The sequence below is a fragment of the Eublepharis macularius genome, chromosome 8 (assembly GCF_028583425.1).
Source record: "Eublepharis macularius isolate TG4126 chromosome 8, MPM_Emac_v1.0, whole genome shotgun sequence".
Taxonomy (NCBI): Eukaryota; Metazoa; Chordata; class Lepidosauria; order Squamata; family Eublepharidae; genus Eublepharis; species Eublepharis macularius.
Window position 1 is genome coordinate 39,070,380 of NC_072797.1, and position 12,304 is coordinate 39,082,683.

The window sequence follows — 12,304 nt, forward strand, 5'->3', positions numbered from 1 at the left end:
ATACACATTTTATTTATTATTTCTTCCATATTTTCTTCTGTTTTTAGAAATGTTAGGGAATTCATAAGATTTTGGTTAGAAATAATACACAGTTATTCAAATGGGGAAATAAGAAACTCTGCAAGGAGCTATATTGATGATGTTGTATTATAGTGGCATTTAAGATGCTTCTGGTTTATTCTTCCCTAGCTGCACAGAAGAATGATATGGTTCTATTCGGTCTGTTGGCTTCTTAAAAGGGTATAGCTGGCTGCTGATGGAAATAAGGTGCTGGATTTGACAGGGACATTGCCTTATCCAAAAGGGCTTTCTTCTTCTCCTGTCCAAATTACATATTTAAAGCTACCTTGCTGTTTGGATTTTCTAATGGCTTTTCATATGCACAGCAATCTTATATCATTTCAAAGTAGAAATTTATTTGGCATATCTGTTCAATCCAGCATAAATTTTTAAAAGCTTTTTTGCAATTGATGAGGCATATCTATGTTTACTTCCTCCAGCTCACAGAAAGAAAAGGGCAGCATAAATACATTAAATATATTTGAGTTCAGTCCTTCTTCTATTGCACTGAGTTACCAATGAAAGCACACATCAATTTTAATTATGCCCAATTGCAGCCCTTGATTTACATTGAAGAATGCTATATTTACATAATTATACCTGGGATATCAATTTGGATTTATTTTTGAGATCTTTTACATTTGTTTTTATGGTGGATTCTGACTGTTTCTTTCTTACTGTTTATCCACAGCTTCTCATTCCCCTACTCAGTGAAATGCTAATATTCTGATCTCCCTTATTTTTGTCGAACTGTAGATGAGAAACGAACAGAATATAACTGATTTCATTTTATTGTGTTTAACCCACTTAGGTTTTAGCTGGCTTGTACAATCCTGGCGATGGTCATATTGATCCTTATTTGCTCACTATGGCTTTGGCCGCAGGAGCCAGGAAATATGGTGCTCAGTTAAACTATCCAGTTGAAGTAACTAATCTGAAATGTAGATCAGATGGGACCTGGGAAGTTGAAACTCCACATGGAACCATTCAAGCAAACAGGGTTGTGAATACAGCTGGTAAGCAAGAAAAGATATTTTGATGCCTTTGGAAGTAGAACTACAACAGCAAAGATCTTTGCAGGACTGCATATTCTTGCTGCAGTCAATATCATGCAGAAAGCAACATCAACTATCAAATGCCCTCAAGAATGCACAGTGAATATTTTTCATGTTTTAATAGTTTTTCATCTATATGGGGAATTTTATGTTAATAATATTCTTATTACATAGGACTATGGATCAAATTTCCAGGTAAATAATTTAGGGCTTGTGGAATGAGGCATGTTCTAGAGTAGACAATACCTCATGGGAATCATTTGCCCAGTTAGTTTAAAAGTCCAGTAAAGGAAACTGATTTTGGTGTTATACAATTCGGTGTTATACAATTGTATAACGATTCCTATGAGGTATTGTCTACTCTAGAACATGCCTCATATTTTCAATTTATTTTTTATCCAGTTAAGTTACAATCAGTTTCTGGATTTTATGCAATAATTACTATGTATAAAAACAGCCAGCCCGTCTTGCCTTCTCCATCTATGAATCAGGGCTTTGGCACGTGCACAGAAGCTATTGGGATTGATGAAGCCACTCAGTCTTGCTCCTTACTCCAGACCCTGTCTTGAGTGGCTTTTGAACATGCAAGTCCCATGATCCTGAGCATCGCCTTCATGGATGGTCAAAGTGGATCCTTCCTCCTCTGTTCCCCTGATAAGATCCAGTCCATTGCTTTGGTGCTGTTGTCTCACTGTTCTCACTCTTTTATGTAACACTTTGTTACCAGCTTTCCAATGAACAGCATTTGAATCTTTGGTCAAGAAGCTGTGACATCACTTCAGGCCCCTTCATCTGTTTTGATAACTTATTAAACCAAAGACGTACTTGTCCAGTTCTAATGTTCAACCAAAGGGAACATTTAGAGCTGGCAGTGATTAATGACCTGGGTCAGGCTGAGTAAACACAGCTGTGATGAGAGCATTTTCCTAATACTCTCAACAGCCAATCTTTTTTCTTCCTTTCAGACCCTCCTTTCCAAATAATCTACTCCTAGTTTTCTTGGCAGTCCTGTATCTAGGTTAATATTCTTGCTAGCTTTAGGGGTGATTCTAAAGATGCTCTTCCACCAACAAAACAGGACCAGTGGAACAATGAAAGGGAACTTTTGCTGATTTGACATTCCCTCTGCAAAGTACCCTCCAGGCTGTTCCTGGACCCCCCCCCTCCCAACAGAATCCTGGGAGTCTTAGTGGGCTGCAGTGGGAGGTGAGAAAGTCCCATCCTGCAACCCTTCCTCTGTTGTCAGAATTTTGGATCCAGCCCTAAAATTAACAGGGAATTTATCCTGACAGCTATTCATCCAAGATGCAGCATAGTGTTTAAGTGTTTGGTCTGCAAATCAGCACTTTTCTGGTTTAAATCACGCTGCTTCCACAAGCTCAGTAGGTGACCTTGGGTAAGCCACTCTGCTCCACCCCAGATCCCCAGCTATATTGTGGGAATAATAACAACACTGACTTTGTTCATTGCCCTGAGTGGGGTGCTAATCCCACTAGAAGAGAGGTATATAAGCACTGTTGTTGTAGTAGTAGTTAACAACAATAAGGATACTAAACAGTTATTTCCATTCAAGGTGCATACAAGGGTTATGTAAACCAATTTGTATTCACCCAAGCTTTGCTAGATAATATAAAATTCTACTCCCAAGGCAGGTTAAATAAATGTTTGGGAGAGATTGCTCTCTTGGCACTGCATGGTGTCTGCATTAGATTAGATATTTTGATCTAAGTAATGAAAAAATACATTCAGATGGATGAGCCTGCTCCCCATCTGTATTGGTGTCACGTTTGGTTCACACTTCACTTTCACCCATTCCATTAGAGTCATTCACAGAGGATCTAGTTACAGCAATGCCAAGGGGAAGGAGAAGTAAGATGACTGTCTTTAACATACGGTGACACTGTGCTGCACTTCCTTGAACAGTTTTTAAAAATCTAGCAGTTTTTAAAAAACCCCTTTGGAGTCCAGTAGGATAATTTCCACAGGGAAGAAGTTTATGTCTGAGCACTCCTTCCAGCACTGGCCTTGAAGGAAGAAGAGAACCATTACAAAGGAGTGGCCCCACACTCCCTACCTATGCAAGTGGTCCAGAAGGATATTACTGTTGATAATATCAAACACTGCCAAGAGATTTGGGAGAATCAACAGTGTCGCCCCACCCCTTCCCTTGTCTCTCTCTCTAAGTGCAGGCAGTTTACAATGGTGACTGAAGAAGATTCTGTTCCGAATCTCAGCCAGAATCCAGACTGTTTCATCAAAAAACATCAGGAATTATTGCTCTGCTGCCTGATTGGCCTTCTAGACTAGGAATTATATATTGGACACAGGCTTGTAGTTCATCAATACTGTGATACTGAATGAATATAGGGGTCTTACAATAGTTTCTGTAATGTCTGACAGCATTTATTCTTCATGCAAAGATGCATTCACAATCACCAAGGTAGAGTATAATATACTTTCTCAACTGATGAAGAGTCCAGTAGGAATGTGGTGGGCTGAACAACACCAAGCACTTTGTCAGTGTAGTGGTAGTGGGTAGAGAATAGACTAGGATCTGGGTGACTCAGGTTTGATTCCTTGCTTTGCTATGAAATCTTGCTGGGTGACCTTGGACCAGTCACACAGAAAAGAGCTTATTTAAATTTATTTATTTAATACATTTGTTAGCTAGCTTTCTACCTTAAAGCATTCAAGGCAGTTTCCAGCAGACATAAAAATACATTAAAACCTCAGTTTATAATTACTATATACCAAAATAGTAAAATTAATTGAATGAAGCTTAGCAATTTTATCTGCAAAATACTCCACAAAACTGTCAGCAGATTCCAAGAAAACAGGAGTAAATTTAGGCTATTTTCTTATTAAAATTAATCCTGTACTCTGCCTCATAGCAGTTCACAATATCACAAAAACAATGACAACTATTTATTTATTTATTTATTTATTTATTTATTTATTTATTTATAAACTTGCCTTTACCTCTGGCATCAAAGGACCCAAAATGGCTAACTACAATTTTAAAAAATGGTAAAACAAACAATAAAGCAACAGATATAACAATGAAATAATGATGAAATTAAAAGCACTTTATGATCCCACTGGCAGATATTTCCTCTTTACTCAAACTCTCTGGAATAACTGTCTTACAACCTTGCTAGAAAGCTGACTTCTTCTGGGAGGCTGTTCCTCACATGTGGGGCAGTCGCTGAGAGAGGACAGTGGCTGACCACGCTTTAGACAATGGGGTACTGATAACAGACTTTTCTGGGGAAAATGAAACTGCTTCATGGGAACAGGAACAGAAGTGATCCTTCAAATATGTGGGCCACAGGTCATGAAGGACTTTCAAGACAACACCTTGAATTGGATCCAGAAACTGATTGGCCAATGTACATACCTTAGAAGAGGAGCGATGCTTTTCAGCACAGTTTTTTGTCAGTTCACAGCTGATTCTCTTAGCTAATAACTATGAAACTTACTCTGCTGCTTACCCAAATATTGTGCTTTTTGTATTCAATCATGCTAGTCTAATATTTCTATTTTTTCCCTCATGTTTCCAAGGATTCTGGGCTCGTGAAATAGGCAAAATGATTGGACTGCAACATCCACTCATACCAGTTCACCATCAGTATGTCATAACTGCAACTGTCCCTGAAGTGAAAGCCCTGAAAAGGGAAATGCCTGTGCTTCGTGATTTAGAAGGTTCCTATTATCTAAGACAAGAGAGGGATGGGCTTTTATTTGGCCCATATGAAAACCAAGAAAAAATGAAACTTCAGGAATCCTGGGTGGAACATGGAGTCCCACCAGGTAATGTTTCTTGATGAAAATATCTTTGGCTTTGATCCTGTATTTTGTTACATGAGCAGAATATGCCTAGATCTAGAGGAACACAACTCAGAGTTTATTTGTGTCCATTACAACCAATCCTGTTAATTGGTGATCATAAAGCTCTCTTTTACATGAGCATAGTTTATGTCATTATGGGTGAAGTAGCATCCAGACACAGACCAGCTACTAGCAATGGCATCATTTTGTACCAGAGCTGTGAAGAACTCTTGGGTGACACAGAAACTTTTGTTGGATTGTTTCATGTGAAGGGAGAAGGGAGAAATGGCTGCATTTGTAGTTGCAGTTAAGTTGTTAAGTATCTTCTTTGGCAGTAAAATAAATTGCCTGACCTTCATTAACGTACCTTAGTTTGGCAGAATTCTTTAGTTACTGGAATCTGTGAGTGCACAGGTACCATGAAGAGGCAGAGCATTTTGACATTATCATCATCTTTCTTCACAGATTTCTTGAATAATTCAATTTCTTTCCATTTGCAGTCTTCCAGAGCAAGGGCCTACGAACTTTTATAATTAAAGAGCCAAACATCAAAATTCAGAGCAAGAGATCAATAAAGAGATAGTATAAGAAAACCTATTTCTATAACTGAAAACATACAGTTTAATGTTATTGATAATTGATGTGTTGATTAATAATCCATAAAGTTTCTGCATCCCCAACACTGATAGTTGTGGGTCTTTTATTAGGACACACACACACACAAAGAGTGAAATCCCAAGCAGACTTACTCCAGTATAAGCCCATTGATTTCAGTGGGCTTAGAGTGGAGTAACTCTGCTTAGGATTTCACTGAAAGTCGTACAATATACACAGGAGCTCCCTGTGTGATTGTTTCAGTGCATTGCCATAAATCTGTAAATGATTTACTCTTGGATTACTGGTATCATTTTCCTTTCTGTAAAGCATCTCTAAGAAGCCCTTTAGTCTCTTCCTTGCTTATCATCTCTTTCACTTAATGGTTATTCTAGAATCACACCTCTCTCTCTGATATATCTTGAATATTTCATTTTCTTTTATGAAGAATATTTGGTTCTGTACTGAGTCACATTTGATTCTACAGCTAACTCCAGTTCCAGAGAGCAAAAGTACTTTCTGTGTGCACAATTCCTATCTGGTAACATTTGGGTGTCATTGAGAAGCAGATTGCATTGTTAGGTTTCAGAGCTAACAAATGCATAATAACGTGAACTATTTTTCAGGTTTTGGAAAAGAGCTTTTCGAGTCTGATTTGGACCGAATAATGGATCATATTGAGGCTGCCATGGAAATGGTCCCAGTCCTGAAAAAAGCAGACATTATTAATGTGGTTGCGGGCCCCATAACATATTCTCCAGACATTTTGCCTATGGTGGGACCACATCAGAGTGTTCGAAATTACTGGGTAGCAATTGGTTTTGGGTGAGTAAATTGGTCTCTTCATTAAGACATTGGCTGATTCCGCACACGTTGGATAATGCACTTTCAATGCACTTTATCAATCGTTTGAGGTGGATTATTTGTTCTGCACACAACAAAATCCATTCCAAATGATCTATAAAGAGGATTGGAAGTGCATTATCCAACATGTGTGGAATCACTCTTTAACAAGAAAACTTGTTAAAATTAGATAGGCAGTGCAATCCTGAGCCCTGCTGTGCCTCTGGCATGCCCCCATATCTGCAGCATTGCTCATCCGCTCTCTGAGGACTTTTGCGGGAGAGCTACGCTGGCAGTTGAGCCTGGCAAGGCACAGCAAGGCCGCTGCCAAGAATGCACACCCTGCTGTCCCCTGACAATCCTGCCAGCCTCCCTCAATGGCTACACCACAGATGTTTGAATGACAAGCGAAAGCACAGCCAGTGTGCAGACCGTGATCCCTGCTGCCCATTGACACCTCCATTCTGCCCCCTCCCCCGCCAGAGAGCAGGCAGTTGGGGACCACATGCACCTGCAGTCACAGTACCTGCATCAGGGTACCTGGCCAGGGAGGAAGCCATCCAGGGATGGCCTTCATCACTGATCAGGCAGGTCATAGGCCTACAGTCCCCCCAGCTCTGACAGGGGTGCCTAGCTGCCCCATGTGGCCTGGGTAGCTGGACACTCACCGCAGGGGAGGGGGTATGCCACTGCCACAGCACCTGCAGCCTTGAGACACCCTCCTATGCCAGCATTTTGCGACCTGATGGCCAAGGCTGGTCTCCCTCACCTGGCCACGCTCACATGGGTGCAAGGGGGGGGTCCGCTCCCTGGCCCCGACCCCTGGCTGTTGTAAAGGATCTCCGTATGCAGATGAGGGGAGCCAACTAACTTGTGCCCCACCCCCAGCCTGCACCCTGGGCCCCAGCACAGGGTCTTACACCATGGTTATACCTGCCCTCAGCCGCTGTGACCAGGCTCTGGTGGAAGACCCAGGCAGAGTAGCAGCAAGCCACTGTGCTGTTGTGGGGAGATTGCACTGGCGTAAGTCCAGAATACACCTGCGTAACTCCTAGTTGGCTTCTAGGGTGCTTTTGCTCCCCCTTCAGGATTGCACTGACAGTAATGATAATAATCATCTTTCTGGAAATGCCAGGGTCTTCTTCCTTTTTGTCCAAACGTGTTTTGCATGTTTCCTTGTTGATGGCTGTTTCCCCCCTCCCCCTAAGTCAAACCCACTTTCTCTGCTTTTTCTTTTGTTATGGGTCCTTGAATTTTTAAAGTCAGTGTCGTGTTAGTCTATTATGTAGATTAGAGGTGTGCAGAAACAAACAAGCTGGAAATATACCTGGAAACCACTGTTTCATTTTGTTAAAGGAGCTTCCAGAATGGTAAACCAAACCCAGGAAACCACATTATGACAGTGTACTCCCAGCAAAAAGTTTGTATGTTTCATTTCAGTTCTTGCAGCAGCAGGCAGGCACTGGGGTCACACGACAGCATCTTGTTTTCCTTAACAGCATTCACCAATCGAATCCCAAGGGGAGAGCCCTTACATTATTCATTAACTCTGTTGGCAGGAAGGGGAAATGTATGCAATGCGGAAATGTATGCAATGCACATGAGTGCATCACCCAGGCAATGGTATTGTCTCCCTGCCAATGAGATCCTCACAAGGGGAAATCCCCTTCTTGCCTGTTGGCTTTGGAGATATTTGAATGGAGGAATGTACAGACTTCAGTTATAGCTGCAATACTAAAGATACTTCCCTGAGAGTAAGCACTATCGAATAACATAGGACTTACATCTGAGTCTTGTTTAGGGGGATGCATCTTGGTTTATTTTGCGGCACTACCCAGGCTCTGGTCTGCCTCCCCCATATAGGCCGCATTTCTAAAGACACTTCCCTAGAAGTAAGCACAAGAAAACATGGCACCAACAGGATGCAAAGGTAGCAATTTATTGGTACTATACAAAAAGAGAAAAAGTAAACATAAAGCAGTATTGTTTTTAATACTGCCACCACCCTACTACCCCTTTGCCAGACATTTTCTTGTCATAGTGTGCACTTGCCAACATTCACCTTCTTCAGGGTTTGTAGTTGTGTGTGTAGTATAATTGAGGATAAACTTGGTAGATCAGTGATTTAGAGGGAGGTGTTCTGTGTGATTTTGATGTTAATTGCAAAAACAGCTGCCCCAAAGAGCCTGGAAGCACTTATTGCAAAGAATGGAGCCAAAACTCATGATAATGAAAGAAACCAAAGAGATTGGATCTGAGCTGGCAACAACCCAGCCAGAAAAAAACAGTAACAGTACATAGTTGGTTTGGAACCCCCAGATTCAAAACTAAAATGGAAAACCTTTTCAGTGTACTCCCTTAATGTAGACTAACTTCATGTTAATATACAACATCTAGTAACTTATAAGCAACATAAATAAGCTACTTATAAATCCAGAGGAGTTAGCTGTGGCCAGAGATATATAGGTGGTGAGGGGAGGGGGGAGCAGATGCAAATCAGTTGCAAAAGTCATGAAAGGGGTGTGACCCCTCCCCTCCATTGCTGAATGCGAATGGAATACCTGAAAGGCAGTTTACTTCTGATAATGAGATAACCATCCAGAGTCTCCATTCAATCCAAGTCTGATTGAGTCAAATTTACATATGAATTCCAATTCAGCAGCTTCTAGTTGGATTCTGCTTTTGAAATGTTTCTGTTGAAGATGGTGATTTTAAGTCCTTGATGGAGTGTCCTGGTAGATTGAAGTGTTTTCATACTGGTTTCTGGATATTGCCATTTTTGATGTCAGATGTGTCTATTTATTCTTTTGCACAGAGGTTGGCTGTTTTGTCCTCTGTACAGAGAAAAGGGGCATTGTTGGCACATAAGGGCATATATCACATTGGGAGATGAGCAGCTGTAAGAGCCAGAGATTGTATAGCTGACACCGTTGGGTGCTGTAATTGTATTTTCTGGATAGATATGTGGGTAGAGTTGGCATCTGGCTCTGTTTCAGGGTCTGGTCCCTGTGCTGGTGACTCTGTTAGCCAGTTCATGGTTGTTAGTGAGAAGTCATTTGAGGTTGGGGGGCTGCCTGTAGGCAAGGAGAGGTCTTCCACCCGGGGCTTGTCAGAGAGAAGCATCATTTTCCAGGATGGGCAGTAGATTGCTGATGATATGTTCATAGAATCATAGAATCATAGAGTTGGAAGGGGCCATACAGACCATCTAGTCCAACCCCCTGCCCAGTGCAGGATCAGCCTAAAGCATCTCTGACAAGTATTCATCCAGCCTCTTCTTGAAAACTGCCAGTGAGGGGGAGCTCACCACCTCCCTAGGCAGCTGATTCCACTTTTGAACTACTCTGACCGTGAAAAAGTTTTTCCTAATATTCAGTCGGTACCTTTGTGCATGTAGTTTTAGCCCATTGCTTCGCGTCCTACCCTCTGCTGCCAACTGGAACAGCTCCCTGCCCTCCTCCAAATGACAGCCTTTCAAATATTTAAAGAGAGCAATCATGTCCCCCCTCAACCTTCTCTTCTCCAAACTAAACATTCCCAAGGCCCTCAGCCTTTCCTCGTAGGGCTCAGTCTCCAGACCCCTGATCATCTTCGTCGGTCTCCTCTGCACCCTCTCGATTTTGTCCACATCCTTTTTGAAGTGAGGCCTCCAGAACTGCACACAATACTCCAGGTGTGGCCTGACCAAGGCAGTATAGAGAGGGGCTATGACCTCCTGCGATTTCGATGCTATGGCCCCTTTGATACAACCCAGGATTGAATTAGCCTTTTTTGCCACCGCATCACACTGACTGCTCATATTCAGTTTACAGTCCACTCTTACCCCAAGATCCCTTTTACATATACTACTGCCCAGAAGTGTATCCCCCATCCAGTATTTGTGCTTCTCATTTTTGTGGCCCAGATGTAATACTGTGCACTTGTCTTTGTTGAATTGCATCCTATTCACAGCTGCCCACTTCTCCAGAGTATTCAGGTCTTGTTGAATTTTAATTCTATCTTCTTGGGTGTTTGCTACCCCTCCCAATTTGGTATCATCAGCAAATTTAATGAGCAGCCCTTCCACTCCTTCATCCAGATCATTGATAAAAATATTGAAACGTACCGGGCCCAAAACCGAGCCCTGCGGCACCCCACTGGACACCTCCCTCCAGTCTGATGAAACGCCGTTGACCACCACTCTTTGAGTGCGGTCCTCCAACCAGTTCCCTATCCACTGAACTGTCCTATAGTCTACTTCACAGTCTTCCAGTTTGCCCATCAGAATGGGGGACCTGGTCATGGGGGACCTTATCAAAAGCTTTACTGAAATCCAGATAAATCACGTCAACAGAGTTCCCCCGATCCAGTAAGCTGGTCACTCGATCAAAGAAGGAAACCAGGTTGGTCTGGCAGGATCGGTTAGGAACAAAACCATGCTGACTTCCCCGGATCACTGAGCGGTCCTTCAGATGCTTACAGATTGATCCCTGGGTTTGAGCTGGGGACTGTAGGTGACAACCAGTGGTGTTCTGTTGTTGGTACTTTTTGGTTTGTCCTGGAGCAGGATGTTTCTGGGTACTAGTCTGGCCCTGTTGATTTGTTTCCTCACCTCATTTGGTGGGCACTGTAGCCCCAAAAATGCTTGTTGTAAATCTCTTAAGTTAAAGTCCAGTTCAAGAGCATTGGAGCAGATACGATTGTAACGTAAGGCTTGGCTATAGACAGTTGACCGAGTGGTATGTTTTGGGTGGTAGCTGGAGGCATGTAGATATGAGTATTGGTCAGTGGGTTTCCGGTATAAGGTGGTCTTTATCTGTCCATTATGTAGTTGTACAGTGGTATCCAGGAAGTGTACCTGTTGTGTAGAGTGGTCCAGGCTCAGGTTGATGATGAGGTGAAAGTTGTTGAAGTCCTGGTGAAATCTCTCAAGGGCTTCCTTCCCATGGGTCCAAATAATGACGATGTCATCCAAGAACCTTAAGTACAGGAATGGTTTTAGTGGATGGGAGCTAAGGAAGCGTTGCCCCACGTCTGCCATGACTATGTTAGCATACTGTGGTGCCATGCATGTGCCCATGACTGTACCGTTGACCTGTAGGTATAGGTTGTCACCAAATCTGAAGTAATTGTGAATAAGCACGAAGTGGCAAAGTTCAGTGGCAAGGTTTGATGTGGTTTTGTCCGAGATAATATTCCTGATGGGTTGCAGTCCATCCACATGTGGGATGTTGGTGTACAGAGCCTCAACATCCATAGTTGCTAGGATGGTGTTGTCTGGTAGATTGTTAATGGACTGTATTTTCCTGATAAAGTCAGTAGTGTCTCATAAATAGATGGGTGTGCTGGTGGTATAGGGCCTGAGGATAGAGTCCATATATCCTGAGACTCCTATTGTGATTGTGCCAATTCCTGAAACAATGGGGCATCTTGGGTTACCTGGTTTGTGGATTTTGGGCAGTACGTAAAATGTTCCTGGCCGTGGTTACTGGGGTGTGTCCGCATGGATATGTTCTTGTATGTCTATGGAGAGTGACTTTAATATTTTATTGAGTTCTCTTTTGTATTCCTTGGTAGAGTCAGAAGGTAGTGTTTTATAGAATGTTGTGTTGGAGAGTTGTCCCCCTGCTTCCTGTAACTACATGTCAGAAGTAACTGCCTTTCAGGCATTCCATTCACATTCAGCTATGGAGGGGAGGGGTCACACCCAGCCTGTATTGTGCACTCGACCTCTTTCATGACTTTTGCAACTGATTTGCATCTACTTCCCCCTCCCCTCACCACCTATATATCTCTGGCCAGTTTCTTTATACCCTCCAAGCATCTGATGAAGAGAACTGTGGTTCTTGAAAGCTTATGCTACAAAAAAGTTGGTTAATCTTCCAGGCTTCCATGGGTTCCAGGCTGTGAATATCATTTAAATTTAGTTCAGTTCATAACAACAA

The 12,304-nt window shown here is 42.3% G+C and overlaps 1 protein-coding gene across 3 annotated transcripts in view; it reads left to right on the top strand.

Moving 5' to 3' along the window:
* Positions 1-12,304, top strand: part of DMGDH (dimethylglycine dehydrogenase) — a 57,647-nt gene that overhangs the window by 16,094 nt on the left and 29,249 nt on the right. For all 3 annotated transcript variants that reach the window (XR_008597537.1, XM_054987149.1, XM_054987150.1), the window contains exons 5-7: positions 872-1,076; positions 4,677-4,925; positions 6,164-6,362. Coding sequence is in view for 2 of the 3 variants with exons in the window: in XM_054987149.1 (XP_054843124.1) it covers positions 872-1,076; positions 4,677-4,925; positions 6,164-6,362 (653 nt within the window). In the remaining variant the exon portion in view is untranslated. The remainder of the gene's footprint in view (positions 1-871; positions 1,077-4,676; positions 4,926-6,163; positions 6,363-12,304) is intronic.